Genomic DNA, 18334 nt, shown 5'->3' with positions numbered 1-18334 from the left:
CGGCGCCGGACTGAAGACTACAGCTCTCAGACACTCGTGCGCCGCTGCTGTCTGAGCAAATCAGTCTCTGCACTGAGCACTCCATTCGGTGTTTGGCGAAGAAAATGCCGGCACCGGCCACTTACTCTATAGAAGTGTATGGCATAAGCGCTGCAGCCTTCACGCCGGAATGAGCGATCCAACTGGCACATGAGTGCCTGAGAGCTGTTGTCTGTAGCCAAACACTGACTGCCGGGTGAAGAATCATGGGCACAGTGTGTACCCTCTGCTTTTCCATAGGCAATGCTAGAGAGGGGCGAGCAACACTGTATGAAATGCTAGCATCCCAATTTCGTCAGGTCACATATATTCCATAGCAGGCGCAGCCGACCCTACTTTGCGCTGTCCTAGCACTGGAACTTGCTTCCGCTGACTGCTACTATACTGCCACTTCACAGTTCAGCCGGGATTGTGCTTACTGCTGCCTGGGATGAGAAGCGCTGACATTCTGGGACCTCAGGGATTTGGTAATTGCGAAGTACTCCGTGCTGTACTGTAGGTTGCTGGGATTTCAGGTAAGTATATACAATCACATGGGGGTGCCAAGCAACCCAAGTAAATACAGCCTTTCCTTCTCCGTTAAAGAATAGTCTGATGGGATTCCAGCACCCACTGCGAAAACACTAAGCTACCACCTGTTTTGCCCCTCTGATTGTCATAGGCTCCAGTACTCAAGCATTTCCTGTTGTGCTTGTGGGGGCAAAAAGCCTATGGGTTCTACAGATAAGCATATGATTTGAAATGCCCCTCTTATTTTCATAAGCTCCAATGCTCAGAGAGCCAACATTTTACCTTTTCCTCAGTTATGTTTGTAGAAAAAGAGTCTATGGGTTTTTAAAGTAAGTGTATGATCCTAAGATCACTCCCTCCTACCTGGCATATCAAAGTAATTCGTAAAAACATCCCTACACACTAGTTAGATGGAATGCAAAGGTAGTACTAAAGCTGTTTGGAATCCTATGGGTTTATAGGTATTGCATTAGGAAGGCATTGACAAAATTAGTAATGAATATGAAGACAACCATTCCAAATACCGGGCTGCCCAGGTGAAATCCGGACAGGTCGCAGCCTTAGTCAACTATTGGTTTCAATGGTAGTTTTAACTCATTACATTGTTATTGTCTTTGTCACGGACATCCTTCTTTTAAAGGTAAACCGTGTGCTGGTAATTTTTCTTTCTCATATCCTCCTTTGCAGCCTACCTAAATAATGTCACGCCACGTAATTTTTGTATTTTTGGTACTTCGCAATATACTACAGTATGTTATATGTATGTTGCTTTGAAGCAAGAGGGAGAATAAAATTCTATGCATGCTGACCCCCTGTAAAGACCCCTGCCTTGGATGGATGTTGTTCTCAAGCTAGCCTTGGTCACTAGTACCCTGGCTTGATGGCTTGAGTTACCTGTTTGGCTGTAAGAGCAGGGTTTTCTGTGTTGTGAAGAGATAGCTCTATGCTCTCCAACCGGTAACTCCCTTTGACTTTCGCTATCTATTAAAAACTCTCTGATTTCTTTGTTTCAGGGTTCAGACTCTTTGTTCAGAGTTCAGAATCTACAGAGCTTGTATCAAATAAACCTTATTTCACCTCAAATGTTCTCTGGTAACTGACACGGATATAAATTCATATAAATAGGTAAGAAATAGCAAATGTTTAAAGCATCAAAGTCAGACATTAGAACTACATTAGTGTTCTAAAATTTCATCAATTAAACATTTAAAGATAAAGCTTGTGTGCCCTGTGAAATGCCACAGAGAATCTGAACAACTAGTTGTTCGTTATATCCATCAGTAAAAGAACCAAGTTCTTTGTATGTGTGGGTATTTATGAGACTTAGGGGCAGATTTACTGAGGGTCGAATATCGAGGGTTAATTAACCCTCGATATTCGACTGCCGAATTGAAATCCTTCGACTTCGAATATCTAAGTCGAAGGATTTAGCGATATTCCTACGATCGAAGGAATAATCATTTGATCGAACGATTAAATCCTTCGAATCGAACGGTTTGAAGGATTTTAATCCATCAATCGAAAGATTTTCCTTCGATCAGAAAATTGTTAGGAAGCCTATGGGGACATTCCCCATAGGCTAACATTGGTCTCAGTAGGTTTTAGGTGGCAAACTAGGGGGTCGCAGTATTTTTTAAAGAGACAGTACTTCGACTATCGAATGGTCGAATAGTCGAACGATTTTTACTTCGAATCGTTCGATTCGAAGTCGTAGTCGAAGGTCGAAGAAGCCTATTCGAAGGTCGAATAGGCTATTCGAAATTCGAAGTATTTTTTCTTCTAATCCTTCACTCGAGCTAAGTAAATGGGCCCCAAAAATTCTTTTCAAAATATTAATCTACATTAAAAGTTACATATAGGTCACGTTGAACTTTTTTGCTGATAGTTCTGCTTCTGTAAGTAATTATTATTTGAAGTTCCTTAACCTGACTTGTTTTGCCAACCTGACTTTCCCATCTCAGTCTGTCAGTTAGGGTAAGGCCAGACGAGGAGATTCGGGGAGATTTTGTCGCCTGGCGACTTATCGCCACCTCTTTTGCGCGACTATCTCCCCGAACTGCCTCAGCGTCTTTTCCCCATAAGCTACAGCGCAAAATCGCCTGTGCTAATGCACACGCGGCAATGCGTTTTCAATAGTCGCCCAAAGTTGCCTCAGTGAGGCAACTTTGGGCGACTATTGAAAACGCATCGCCGCGTGTGCATTAGCGCAGGCGACTTTTCATTCTAGCCTATGGGGAAAAAACGCTGAGGCAGTTCGGGGAGAAAGTCGCGCAAAAGACGTGGCGATAAGTCGCCAGGCGACAAAATCTCCCCGAATCTCCTCGTCTGGCCTTACCCTTAGAGTTTCTAATGCTAACAGACTACTGCTGCACAAATATGGCAGCCCCCTCATAGAGGAACATGGGGGTAAGAAAGGTAATGTAAAAGCATCATGCAAATACTTTTATGGCAAAATTATAAATAGCATTCGAAGATAATGTTGTGATGGAAATAAAAAAATGTTATTGTCTGGTCAATATCTCTTTAAGACTGAGTTAGCTGACAGGAAGAGAAAGTGATAGAAGAGAAGCAGCAAAGTGAGATAATGGTGCTGTAAGATCCCAGATATTCCTGCATGAAAAGTCAGTAGGGAACACTAGTGGCATAAATGCACACTTTGTTTAGGTTGAGGAAGAAAAGGAATTCCTTGTCGATGAAGGGTAGAACATGGTAACGATAAACATAATGGAGAAGAAGTCCCATGTACAAACGGGTATACTGACCTATACATTTCTACTTACTATTAAATACCATATTGTTGTCCTTGAAATCTTTCCACTGTTGATACCATTTGGAGTCCTTATGCAAAACCACACCCATAGCTTCCCTGTAGTATTTGGGGGGAAAAAAGCATGTAATATTTGTGTACATAAAAACAAAAAAATAAAATACCTGATAAACACAAGACTTTAATATTTATAAATAATACATGGATTATAAAAAAGAAACATTTCAGTTTCCAATAGTAAGAATACTGGTTCAGTGCAGAAATAAGAAACATGCAGAGGATAAAGGGCTCAAATACACTTATTCTTAAACATGTTAAAATTTGTTGCTGAATTTCTTACTACCTTTTTAAAAAACATTAACATGCTCCATAGAACTAGCCTTCTTCACCACATTTTTTTTAAATAAAATATTAACTTAATTTTATTAATGCCATTGCATTCACAAAAGGTCTGTATCAAATGGGAAGGTAACCTTTATATTAACTTGTAGCATGTGGATATATCATGAGCAACTTTTCAAATGGTTATTTATTTTGTTTGCTTATCTTGACTTATTAAATTGCTTGGTAGGGGTTAATTATCCTAGAAACCAGGTAGCATGTCTATTGTTTGTTCTGAAGCCTGAAAGCTAAATATAAACATATAAATAATTCAAAAGCCACAAAAAATGTCAAACCAATAGCAAATTGTCTTGAAATATCTATTTACATAAGTTTTTACATCTCAAGGGGTTTGTCCTGTATTCACTCTATTTGTCCTTTATTCAAAACTATTTTTATGACAGACCTTGTACAGTGAAAGTTATTGGAGTGGGCAAAAGGGGGAAACAACAATTAGGGGCAAAATTTATTAAAATGTGAGTTCAGATTTTAATATATAACTCACCCTTGTCCTATTCGTTCCTATGAGATTTTTAGAAGTGTATTTATCAATGTGTGAGTTCTAATTTTCACCCATTTATTAACTTTCTAAAAATCCCATAGGAATAAATAGAACATGGGTGAGTTTTTATTTATTTATTAAAATCTGAACTGACATTTTGATCAATATGCTCCTTAATTATTACAAAGGAATATGAAAATAATTTAAAAAACTATAATATGCTTTAAATGAGACATGGCCTTCCATAATCGGGAGCTTTTTGGATAATGGCTTTTTCAGATAAGGGATCTCAAAACATTCAGCCTGCTATAATTCTTAGAATAGTTAAGACAGAAAAGAAGCAGCTCTGATCTTTCCATAATTTGAATCTTTGCACCTTAAAAGGCACCTGTTGACAAAAAATATTATCCCCAACCAAAGGTGCAAGCTAACCCGTGGCCACCCACACCAGGAGGTAGCTCCCAGTTATGTTGGTGAGAGAAAATGCGCTTCTGTCGTCACAAGCATGCGCAAAATGAGCAAGTTGTGGTATTTGCTAATTATGCGTATGCATGTGCCCCAACTTGGCCGCGCGGATGGGTAGCTCCTTCCCAGTGAGGATGGCCTAGCGCTAGCGGGGGACAATTTAAAAAAAAATAAAAACAGACTGTTACCCCCAACCCAACAGATAGATAAAGGGACCATACAATAACATCTCTGATGGTTTATTCACAAGTAGGTCATTCCAATAGACACAAGGGCATAAATGAAGATATGAAGAAACAAGATTTTATCATAATATTAAAAAATTTAACAACATCTTTTATGTAGTGAAAATATTTCCCTGAAGCAGCCTTGCTTGCAGATTCATTAGATAAGTTCAAGAAAGTTTTTGAAGCAATTGAAAAAATACAGTGTTACCAAAATTATATTTTAGATCCAGGGGCAGTTCTGGTCAACTTGGGTTCCAGTAGGACTTTTTTCCTCTTTAAACAAATTAAAGGCTGCAAATGGAGTTTTTCTTCTTCCTTAGTAGCAGTTAGGCAGGTTTTATTTAGACTAAAAGGTTGAGCTCAACTGATGTTTGTCCTTTTTCAACCTTAATTACCGTGTTACAAGAATAAAATGTAAAAATCCAAAAACCCTAGAAGAGGTTCAAAACAGCAAAATAATTACATAGTAAATTAGGTTGGAAAAAAAAAGACACATGTCCATTGAGTTCAACCATTTTTGTCTTCCCCTAAGTCATTACTGAACAAATGAAATATAAAGTGGCCCCAACACAACACGTTGTGGGACCCACTAAGAACCCCAAATCAAGTAGAGAATGTTCCAATGACAACCACACACTGTGCACAACCAATACTAAGAACATCAAATGTTTATGCAGTCCAAATGGATCAGCTACACAGCAACACAGCTGTCCAATGACCAATCCTTAAAGCTATGCTGATTACTGTTTATAATTCCATTCTCCTCATCTTAATCTTTAATGCGATCTCTTAACAAACCTTCAAATAAATGATCCACCACAGTTGTCAAACCAATGGGTCAATAACTGCCTGGTTGAGGTAGTAATCCCTTTTTTGGAATCACAGCAGCTTTTCTCCAATCCATGGGTACCAAACCAGATACAAGAGAGTTTGTATTTCATCAGGCCATGGTGCCTCATTACCTCAATTTTGAGTAAACCTTTATGTACCATAACCTGGGTCAGCCATTGACTAAATTGAGCTCACCCATATGTAACCCTATCGCGTGGGTCTTAAACCCAATGTCTCTATTGTATAATGTGAAGAAAATACCCGATTTAACATATTTGCTTTTTCTGTATCCCTAATAGTTATGCTTACTTACCACTTATAAATAATTTAGTTTTGTCAAATATAATAATAACCTCAGGATTTTTTAAAGCAAATAAATAAATCCAAAGATCATAAAATTAACGAATAGAACATTCAAGAAAACCAGCAAAATCATCAGAAACCATTTTGCATGAATGGAATTCCATTTAATACATACTCATTAGCTTCAAAGATCCTTTCTTCTTTGGTCCTATCACCTGAAAATTCACTCCTTTTCCTCAACCTGGAAGGAGGACGGTAAGGCCCTGTTTGACCCAGAACACTTTCATCAAATTCTTTCTTCACAGTCTCCACACCCTTCATTGAAAATATTTACATGCATTAAGGTAGAGTAAAATAAAAATACATGATATACACTACGGTCTAATCCACTTGTATAATAAACTAAAATATATGACAAAATTATTTAAAATGTTCCACTAGTGATATACAAGAAAGTATATAAATCTGTAAAATGTTATAATTTATTATGAGTGGAGTGCCACTTGAAACATTTCAAGTGTTATGCTGCCCTTAAGGCTTTTAACAATATTAAAGCACTGTCCCTAAAGATAATATACTTTAAGACAGATGTGACTCAACTAAACCCCCATGTAGACCATATATGTTGCATGTCCTATCACTCTGTGCTAATAATGATAATGCCAACTTACATAAGCAGATCTGGGGACCCTGGGAGGTATATGGGCCTTTTAATGGGTAGAACTTTAGTTCTTAATATTTGTAATATAAGACATACAGACTCTGAACTTCTTTCTTCCACGTGATGGTTGATTTAAATAGGCATCCAAGTGTGAGTAGTTTACTGTTGCTTAGTTTTATACTAAATGTTTTATTATAGATGACACAATGTTTTATTATATGTATGACATCTAATGAAACATCAATCACTCATGCCATCATTTATTGATAATCTGTACATGTGATTATAAATATTAAACCAACAGCAGAGGTCAATCCAAATACGAGAAAGGAGGCATCTGCGGGTCGACCTCCATCTCTTTATCATGTCGTGAACAAAAATTGGGGATTGCTCTACGCCAGACTTGGAAAAAAAAACCCAAAAGAATAGGACTGCCCTATACAGGTATGGGACCTATTATCCAGAATTTTTGGAGGCATTGTTTTGCCTCCAATAAGTATTAATTAGATCTTAGTTAGGATAAAGTACAATATACTGTTTAATATTACAGAGAAAAAGGAGATCATTTTAGACATTTCATTAAAATGGAGTCTATGTGAGAGGTCCTTCTTGTAAATTAGAAACTTTCTGGATAATGTACCAAATATCTGGACCAGACTTAAAAAAATATCCATTATTAGTTTCTGTATAAAGGATGTCAAAGATTGGAAGTAAATGTTTCAAAAGAGAGTGAAACACCCACCCTTCATTAGGCTGCGACACGGAAGAATGCAGAGCTCCAGTTAGCTGTGTTTAACTCTATTTTAACTACTTTGTCATCTGTGTTTTAGATCATCGTGTATTATAGTGCTTTCCTAACTTAGGGCTATGAACATATAGATTTTAACTTTACAACAGTCTTTTGAATAGTGACATACATACCTGAGCTATAGATAGGGTGTGCAAATTAAAAAATGCTTCTAATATAGTTTAGCCAAAAATGTAATCTATAAAGACTGGAGAGAGCAGATGTCTAACATAATATACTGAACCCAACTTCCTGCTTTTCAGCTCTCTAATACTGAATAAGCCAGTGACTTGAAACAGGGCCACATGGGACATAACTGTTCAGTGAGTTTGCAACTGATCCTCAGCATGCAGCTCATATTCAAAAGCAAACAGTTATGACCCATGTGCCCCCCCCCAAGTCACTGATTGGATACTGCCTGGTAACCAATTTGTGGAAACCAAGAGAGCGGCAAAGCAGGAAGTAATATTGTGTTCTGTTATACATCCAGTCACTTCAGTCTTTCTAGCTTCCATTTTTGGCTAACCAACTAAATAAATATAATAAGTATTAGAAACATTTTTTATTTTGCAGAGACTATTTACCCAGTTTTTATTTTTATACTGAACATTTCCTTTAAGTATAAGTTAGAATTGGTCTTATCAAGTGGAGTAATTTTCTCATTTTCTATTTCTGCCTTTCTGATATCTTAATATATTGAGAGTGGTTTCATAACCATCATTGCTCTGTTCAGTGGGCCCTCCGGTGTATAACAGTACTATTACCTGAGAGATTGCTTTGAAGGCAGCAGTCTTTCCAATTTTCTCCCCTCCTTTGGTTACTGATTCAGCCGAGTGTTTAGCAGTTTTGGCTGCTTCTTCCACACCTTCTCTAATTTTACGCCCCAGGTCACTCTTGCCAACTTCATCCAAACTCTGTAGAAGCAAGAAGTGAAAAACAGCTTGTGGGATGAAACTGATAAAACTCAAAACTGATAAACAAGCTAATACATTTGCCTTTGCAACCAATTAAGACAATAGTATGTAGAAAATCAGATGGCACACACACTCTGGCAATTGTGCTAAATATTTGCAATTTGAGATCTCCACGTTTCGGAGGTACATATAACAAGGGCAATCTTTTTAACTTCAAAGTGGATCTTAGCAGATTCGTTAGGACCTTGAAGTTGAAAAAGTATTTTAAGGATCAAACAGATATTTCTGACAGTACTGGCAAATTGAAAAAAAGAAATCCCTACTATAACCCGGAGATATACAGTGAATCGCTAAATGTCTTTGAACGATTGGTTACACGTGATGTTGCATCCCTTGGTTGGCAGTCCAAGGATAAAAGATTGTATAACTTGTCCAAGGATGAATTTAATGCAATGATGGAATAGAAAAATAATACACAGATCATTATAAAAAAAAAAAAAGTAGATAAGTGGGGAGAAGCTTTTAAGCAATTGTCAAATACGAAACACTATGAAAAATTAAGGAAGGATCCTACATCTGAATATAAAGAGGAAATTGCATTGATATATATGGACAATTCACCTTTATTATTGATGTTTGGATAAGCACTTCACGTCACTACACAGATATTATAATAGTATACTAATAGACAAGGTATTACAGCCTTTAATTGGTATGTTTGTATATGCACATTGTGATGTCACTTAATTGGAGGGGAGTATTCCTCCTCTGCACCTTTATATACCTATGAACTTAATTACACTGATGAGAGCACTTGAGAAAGGAGGTTGTACCTCTGAAATTTGTTTTTCTACATTCCATAGATGATTGGAGCTAAGGTTTGCAGCAAGGTTTCCAGATTGAGCACCACAGGAATATATACACAGAATTTTGTACTACTATACATTAAGACAATGGTATTCTATCAATGAACTTGTGGGCAGATAACCAGTTCAGTGAGGATGAACTTAGTGCTTATTTCAGAACACTGATATGTAATGACATCAGACCACAGAAAACAGTTAACTCGACTGTGCAAAAGGTATAACAGGTTTATTATAATTTTCTTTCCATTGGGTAAGACTCTGGGTCTTGATGGCCTCTTGATGGATTGTAATAATAAAAATGCTATTTTACTAGCATCATGGCTGATGAAAAGGTTTAATGCAACAGGTTTCTTTTTCAGTTAATAAAGTAAAAATTGTATTTTATGTTTGCCTTTACATTCTATTTAATGTTTCCAACTACAGCTGCAGGGACAAAGTTCACGGAGCCAGATTTAAAAAGATAAACTGGGATTCTATTTGGAGAATTTTTTTTTTGTTGCAGCCACAAATTCTGGAGAATTGGAGAAAGTTTGTATTAAACAATACAAAAACAATAAAATCCACATTAGATGACAACACAGGACCCAGTGCAGTCTGCATATTCTGATCATTGATAAGTCTTGCTGTATCAGACTCTGGCAGATATTATTTGTGCTATTTTATTAATTTATGACAATTCCTAAGCCTCCCAACAGCAGTCCAGACCACACTGAGCATTTGTATGGCCTTGCAAAGATGTTTAACAAAGTTACATAATGGTGACCTCCTGTAGTCAACTTTGAAAGTATAAATTGTTTGTTTAATTAGGGATCTGGTGCAGGAAGTTCATGTTCATGTTTAGTATACAAAATACAGCATTTCTAGCATTATTCTATTTTAGACTTTAGTTTCCCTTTAATAAAACTATACCATTCTACAAGACAACATATTTTTTCCAGGGGTTGTCGGGATATGGTTATAAACATTTGGCTCCTATGGGTTATGAACTTATTTGTATTGTAAAATACAAATAAGATGACTGTGGAATTGACAAGAGCAGTATCTTTTCTTCTTATGTCGTCAATTTTGGCTTTCTATTTTAGCTATTTTTAGTGGTTGTTATAAAACCTATACATGCTGACCTCCACAATTTTACAAAGCTCAATGCATTTTTGTAACAGGGAAACCACCTACCCATTAACAGCAGGCCTCCTGAAGACAACCTTATCATATATTGATAAACTTTAAAATGTCTCTCTTTGCGGTAGTCAATCAGTTTTTGTAGTTGACACATATCTTTAACTTCATTTAGTTTGTTCTCTATCTTGCTTGCAGGCATTGAGGGGGTTAGCTATGTTGTACATATGCATATTAAATATATCTTCTACTATAAACGTGAGAAATTTTTTTGGCAGTGCAATTGCAAATGTTATTTTTTATTTTAAAGCAATAAAATTAGCTACAGAAAATATTTATTTTTCTATTTCAGAAATTGAGATGAACAAGCATCATCAGGGTGGTAATTTGCACAACATAGAACAAAATCTGCCTGGATGAATGGGTCAAAATTACTACAAACCAATGTGCAAAGCTGCTACACATACCAAACGACTTAAAGCAGTTAAACCTGGGCTAACAAAATTTACAGAATATATAGTACATAACATACATACATGTAACATCTATTTTTCCCCACCACAAAGAGGAATACTTGGCCTTACCATTAAATTCTTTTTTTCGCCTAACAAATTTTAAGACCTGAACCTGACCGGATCCACAACCTGCATTTTTACTCAGACCGCTAGCATTTTGGATCCGCTACCCAAGCCACACCTTAAGCAGCAGACAAGGAGTATGCTTTTTGGGGGTCAGCACCCCTTCATGCAGAGGAGGGTTTTTACCTGTGAGGGCTTAGCAGGGTTCTTGCTGGAGGTACCAAGATGGTTGCTGAAGACACGCACAGGAAGAAGGTACAACAGTCATGATAGCATGGACTGAGTGTAAGCCACAGGTGAAGCTGACTGAACTGGCTGACTCATCAAAATTAGAGCCGACAGGGACGGAATCACAAAACAAGTGACCCCTCAGAAATAAAGTAGAGAGTGGGTAAGGCAGAGGGTAAAAAGGGGTTAAGAGGATGTCATTTTTTATCTCATTAGGCTGGAGGGGCTCAGAATGAAAACTTTGGCCCCTAGGTTGCATTGTCCTGGAATATATCCTAACCACTGCTCCTGAGCAACCTGGTGTCTGTCTTCCTTCCTGAGTGCACTACAAAAAATTTAAGAATGCAGGAAGTAGGCAGGAGATGAAGCCCCGAGAAGGAGTCACTGTTCAGTGTCTGTTCTCCATCTGCAGGCATTTCATGGTGCCTATGTCCCCCAATACAGGCAAGTGTATTATGGTCAATAACTGCATACAATGTCTTGCTAAGATTATTGTCAATCCTTACCTCTTTCATCGTGTCTGTTATCTGTCCAAATTTCTTCTTGAAAACCTCTGAAGTCTTCATTGTTTCCAGTTCTATTGTTTTCTGCATTTAAAAATTATGAAAAACATTATTTGCATTAACGTAGTGCATTTAAAAAGAAAGTACAATGATGTAAACGAATATGCAGAATCATTCCTCTATTGTAAAATCCCTATGGATTGCAATGCCACATTTGGGTGATTTTTAACCATCTTAAATATGTTGTCTGTGCGTATGCCCCTTAGACCAGCGTATAGAATGATAAAATCCTGATTACTTGTGAAAAATGTAAAGTTTTAGAAAGCTAAAAAAGCAAATAATTTCAACAAATAGCCCCAAATAATTATTTTGTTCTCCCAAAGACAAAAAGACTGTGGCTTTGCAGTTGTGAAAATGAGAACGTCAAATAGAGTCATGATTAACACAAATATACCATACACAGACAGTTAGGTCCATAAATCTTTGGACAGAGACAACTTGGTTTTATAATTTTGGTTCTGTACATTACAACAATGCATCTTAAATGAAACAACTCAGATGCAGTTGAACTGCAGAATTTCAGCTTAGTCAGTGTGTTGAACAAAAAGATTGCATAAAAATTGGAGGAATTAAAGACTTTTTTAACACAATCACTTCATTTCAGGGGCCCAAACCCTTTGTTGGCAATGACAGCCTAAAGTCTTGAACTCATGGACATCACCAGATTCTGGGTTTCCATCTTTTTAATGCTCTGCCAGGACTTTACTGCAGCGGCTTTCAGTTGCTATTTGTTTGTGGGCCTTTCTGTCCAAAGTTTAGTATTCAACAAGTGAAATGCATGCTCAGTTGGGTTCAGATCAGGTGACTGACTTGGCCATTCAAGAATATTCCACTTCTTTGCTTTGCTTTAATAAACGCCTGGGTTGCTTTGGCTGAATGTTTTGGGTCATTGTACACCTGTATTATGAAACGCCTCCCAATCAATTTGACTGCATTTAGCTGGATTTGAGCAGACAGTATGTATCTGAATACCTCAGAATTGATATGGCTGCTTCTGTCCTGTGTCACATCATCGATAAACACATAAAAAATCTGCCATGTTTTATAGAGATGTGGTATGCTTTGGATCATGAGCTGTTCCACGCCTTGTCCATACTTTTTCTTGCCATCATTCTGGTAGAGGTTGATCTTGGTTTCATCTGTCCAAAGATTCTTTTTCCAGAACTATGCTGGATTTTTTAGATGTTTTTTTAGAGAAGTCCAAGTGGCTTGCACCTTGCAGTGCACCCTCTGTTTTTACTTTCATGCAGTCTTCTCATTCTGGTAGACTTAGATATAGATATGCCTACCTCCTGGAGAGTGTTGTTCACTTGTTTGGCTGTTGTGAAGGGGTTTCTCTTCACCATGAAAATGATTCTGCGATCATCCACCACTGTTGTCTTCCGTGGAAGTCAAGGTCTTTTTGCGTTGCTGAGTTCACCAGTGCTTGCTTTCTTTCTCAGGATGTACCAAACTGTAGATTTTGCCACTCCTAATATTGTAGCAATTTCTTGGATGGGTTTTTTCTGTTTTTGCAGCTTAAGGATGGCTTGTTTCACCTGCGTAGAGAGTTCCTTTGACCGCATGTTATCTGTTCACAGCAAAATTTCCCACATACAAGCACCCCCCCTCAAATCAACGCCAGGGCTTTTATCTTCTTCATTGATGATGAAATAAAGGAATTGCCCACACCTGCCCATGAAATAGCCTTTAAGTCAATTGTCCAATTGCTTTTGAGCCCCTGACATGAAGTGATTGTGTTAAAAAAAAAAAAGGCTTTAGTTACTCATATTTTTATGCAAACCTTTTATTCAACCCATTGAATTAAAGCTGAAAGTCTGCAGTTCAACTGCATCTAAGTTGTTTCATCTAAAATTCATTGTGGTAATGTACAGAACCAAAATCAGAAAAAGTTGTGTCTGTCCAAAGATTTATGGACCTAACTGTAAATAAATTTTGATTTGGGGTTGTGACTTTACCTGATCACTGATAAATGTGCCATAATTTAAGGCCTTCAAATGGAAAATTCTGATACAAATTCCACTACGTGTAGTGATCCCCAACCAGTAGCTCGTGAGCAACATGTTGCTCACTAAACCCTTGGATGTTGCTCCCAGTGGCCTCATAGCAGGTGCTTATTTTTTAATTCCAGGCTTGGAGGCAAGTTTTGGTTGTATAAAAACCAGGTGCACTGCTAAACAGAGCCTCAGTGTAGGTTAACAATCCACATAGGTGGCACCAAATGGCCAATCACAGCACTTATTTGGCACCCCAAGAACATTTTTCATGCTTGTGTTGCTCCCCAAATCCTTTTATTTCTGAATGTTGCTCACAGGTTCAAAAGGTTGGGGATCCCTGAGGTCCTAGTGTATATAACTAAAGTATCTATTCTACTTACAAATTTTCTACGAGCTTGTTGTAGAGCATCAGATTCATCAAGTTTCTTTGCTTCTTCTCGAAATTTTTTTATGTTCTCTTTCATTTCCTTATTTTTTGACAGTTCCTGTTTAATGTTGTCAAGAAACCCTCCCAGGAAACCTCTTCTCCCATTGGATGAGTAGAATCGCATCTACAGAAAATGTATAATAAAGAAATAAATGTCTAAATTATATGAAGCCACAAGATGTTTGAATTAAGGAAAGGTGTCATTGACAGAATGTTAAAGGGATTCTGTCATGGTTTTTATGGTGCAGTTTTTATTTATAAATTACACTGCAAATAATTCATTCACTCTACAAATAAAAATGTTCATTCCTGAATCAGCAAGTGTATTTTTTTAGCTGTAATATTAGTGTGTAGGCAGCCATCTCAGGTCATTTTGCCTGGTTATGTTGGAACAAGATGTTTGAATTAAGGAAAGGTGTCATAAGAAGAATGTTAATATACAGTGCCTTTAAAGAAATAACCCCCCCCCAATAAGAAAAGCCCTTACCTACTACCCTAGATAGTCCCCCTCCCTGCATAGTTAATTATCCCTAAAAGTGCCTCGGACACTTTGCTCATGTATTAGTGCAGAGTAAGCACAGTGGAGCTCATGGGCGTCACCTTCTGGACCTTCATTAACATTATTATTTTTGTACATTTTTGGCTTTATGCTTGGAGTCATTGTCTGGGTGGAAGACAAATATTATATGCTTGGTGTCACTGTGTTGCTGCAAGACAAATATTCTCACAAGTATCAGGTGTCTTGCAGACTGCATCAGATTTACCGCTATGATTTTCACTTCTGCTCCATTGATTCTACTAGCTTCTATTCTTTTAGCCATACAGGGCCTGCTGCAGAGAACATTCCCACTATATAATGTTGCCTCCACCATTCTTTGATGGCAGGTTTATGATGTGTGTTTGTTAACATGTGGCATTTAGTCAGAAAGCAAAAGCTTTTGTCTCAATGTACAATACAACCTTCTTCCAGCTCAATCCCATGATCCTTCTGGATTCCTTTACTCCATAATGATGTGACTGGTAAATTACTTCAGAGCAGTTGTTGTATGCATAGTCTCTCCAATCTCAGCCAGATAAACTGATGTGTCATTGGTCTCTTAATGTCCTCACTCACTAGTCTCCTGGCACAGTCACTCACTCGCCTTTTGTGAAATACCTGTTTGTGGCATATTTACAGCTGTCCCAAAAAATATTAACAGCCACACCTTGCCCCAATTCCAGTTCCTTCAGACGCCCTTGATGGTAGCAACTCTTCACATAGTTTTAAAAAACTGTTTGGAGGGAGAACAGCCCCTTTAATTTAAAATTTGATGTCAAGCATGTTTGTCCCGTGTTCCCTTTTGCATTTTATCTAGTTTTTATGTTCTATAAGCCGTGTTGTGTGATGTGTGGTGGCAGCTGCAGTCAAAAGCAACTAAGGTAAAGTAAGAAACAATTTATGTTAAGAGATTTACGTTAGATTATACAATACATCTAAAGGACTCTGTCAAGATTTTAGGTACTGTTTTTAAATCAGAGGATGATGGGGAAGAAACATAGAATTTGGTTTTGAAAAGAGTATATACAAAAGTATTTTCTTAGACTCTGAATAACATTACCATTGAGGGAAAAGATTTACTAGTGATTTTATTGTAATGATTTTAACTTGCAAAATAAATGAAACAATTATTTTATTCCTTTAAATATGTATTTTATATCTGCAGCTTGAGAAGGAAACTGAATGTGTATCAGCTAGGTCACAAAGATTTTGTTAAGAGGCAGAAAGATTTAGCTAGGGAGATCTCCCTAACAGTTATTTATCCTTATATAATTTAAAGGAACAGTTCAGGCTGTGAGAAATAAAAAAAGGTTTCTATTATAGTTAAATAAAAATGTAATTTATAAAGGCTGAAGCAAGCAGATATCTAGCATAATAATCCAACTTCCTGCTTTACATCTCTCTAATCAGAAACCTGAAAAGAGGCACATGGGACAAAACTGTTCAGTGATGACTGGCTAGGTTCTGGCTATTATGTTCCAGTAGCTCCAGCCTTTATAGATTACATGTTTGGCTAATTAACTACATTGAAAACTTTTATTATTTTTCACAGCTTATGAACACCACCGATGACATTGAAGTTATCGGTCAACAAGCATGCGCAACTGAATCAGAAATGAGATCAAGTAATTGTACACAGTACAATTGCCACAATTCAGCCTTTACATAGACAGAGCCACAGGCATTTGCACAGGAGCATGTCAGTTCACATGAGGAAGTATAAAAATATACTTGGATTAGAAACTACAACCCTTTATGTCTTGTACTACTAGGCACCTTTTCTCTATTGGCCCTTTGGCCCACACTCTTTTAGACAAGTGGACCACCTTCAGATCCTATTCAGTAAGTAGTTGTGTCACTGGGCACCATGGAGTTACTTGAAGAAACATTAGGGGTTGGGGGAATTGCATATTAATTGAATGTCACATAGTGACATTACATAAAATAAGAGTAGTTGCCGGTATATTTTATATGAAAAATATTAAATTCTACTACTTTAATCTTTAATTGCAGTAACATTTTTAAAGCATACTAGCACAGTAGTGCACAAAGAGCATTCATAGACACATACACAACATTTATTGATTACATTTAAGACATATAAATAAGCAAAATCTGTAATTGCAAAACAGGCACTACCTTTGTTAACTATATTTAAAATTCACATGCTTAATTCTTTCCATGCATAGTTATGTTGCCATCTAGTGACCAAAGTCATATTTCAAGGTGTTTATTTCAATGTCTGTAACCCCTCCTATTCCCCTTCCTTATGTGTGATGCAAGTTCCTCCTATTGTTCTTTTCCCATTTCTGCTTTCTATGTGTAAGGTTCCGCTCCATAAGTTACGAAGGAAAATAAATGTATTCCCTTTGACCTCCAACTGTGCAAATGTACCCTGAATAAAGAACCTCTGTGGATGCTAATTGTTTTGGTGAGTTTGGATACCTGGAAAGATTGCCTACAGTTAGTGCTGCCACCTTTTTTATCTTAGTCTCACCAAGCCTTCATTAAAATCCACTTATGACTTCAATATTAGAAAAATGGTTGCAAAGAGAAGGTGATTGTAAAACATTTATTTCTGGTAAAGAATCTGAAACCAACTTTACTAAAAAAAGATTTGAAGGTGAACAACCCCTTTAAAGGGGTGCCAGTAAAACTGCTTTAGGGAGGTGATTAGATAAATTCACACGTCTTACTGAAAAAAAAAAAATACATAGATAAGGACGGTTAAAAAATCCTTAATTCTCTGAAGACAGGATCACTAAGAGTCTACTGCACAAGAAAGGCTTACTAACAAGCTTCAACCACGGCATAAGCATAATAACGATTACTAATTTGACATTTAGAATATTCAGGCAGTCCGATATGGACCACAGTGCATAATAGATCATTTGATAACTGACATCTTCTGAGAGCAATCAAATGAAATAAAAGTGCTGTCAGTCATACGTTATCCTGCAGTCTGCCTGCAAAGATGGCAGTATTCATAGAAACAAGTTGAGCAGAGTCCTACTGGGGCTCATTTTTGAATCTAGTCTAAAATTAACCACAAAAGGAATGGGAAGGTAAAAAGAGCATAAAATAAACAGAAGAAATGTAGTACTTAATAGAGAGCAGGTTACACAAAAAAATGTATATACATATTTTACATACATTCCTTACCCGTTGGCAAACCAAGGTAGGGCAGCCTACACAATAAACACTTCCATTATTTACAAGAGACACAGGATATCTTGTTGTTATCAATTTTAATTTGCTGGAAATGCCCATCTGGAAAAGAACAAATTCAGGAACACATTAATTGTATGCCGTATTTGGCGAATCCTCCTGTCATTTGACTGTACCGCGCACTGGAAAAACAAAGCAGTTTTTATAAACCTTACTCATAGTAACACAACAGTGTAAAGTAACTCATTATATATATTACAACCATTTACTGTATATATTACAACCATGTGAGGGCAGGGGTTAAGGCTTCAGCTGAAGAGACCCAGCACTGTGCCTCTGAGCTGAAATACGCCAGCAATAAACTACCGAACTGACGTACAAAAGAGGCCTGACTTTTACCAGAAGTGTTATCGTGTATTAACTACACACACACAGCGACACCCTATTATATATAAAAAAAAAAAAA

At 37.2% G+C, this 18334-nt stretch overlaps 1 protein-coding gene across 2 annotated transcripts in view; it reads right to left on the bottom strand.

Annotated features, from left to right (window-relative positions):
• timm44.S (translocase of inner mitochondrial membrane 44 homolog S homeolog) overlaps positions 1-18334 on the bottom strand; it is a 61358-nt gene that overhangs the window by 42442 nt on the left and 582 nt on the right. Inside the window, exons 2-7 of one of the 2 annotated variants that reach the window (XM_018237923.2) lie at positions 17854-17970; positions 14116-14286; positions 11682-11762; positions 8238-8387; positions 6201-6340; positions 3330-3415 (exon numbers count right to left, since the gene is read on the bottom strand). In XM_018237923.2, the coding sequence (XP_018093412.1) occupies positions 3330-3415; positions 6201-6340; positions 8238-8387; positions 11682-11762; positions 14116-14286; positions 17854-17970 (745 nt within the window). The remainder of the gene's footprint in view (positions 1-3329; positions 3416-6200; positions 6341-8237; positions 8388-11681; positions 11763-14115; positions 14287-17853; positions 17971-18334) is intronic. The other variant, NM_001094223.1, reaches the window with a different exon arrangement.

The sequence above is a fragment of the Xenopus laevis genome, chromosome 1S (assembly GCF_017654675.1).
Source record: "Xenopus laevis strain J_2021 chromosome 1S, Xenopus_laevis_v10.1, whole genome shotgun sequence".
Lineage (NCBI taxonomy): Eukaryota > Metazoa > Chordata > Amphibia > Anura > Pipidae > Xenopus > Xenopus laevis.
This window is presented reverse-complemented; position numbering and strand designations above follow the sequence as displayed.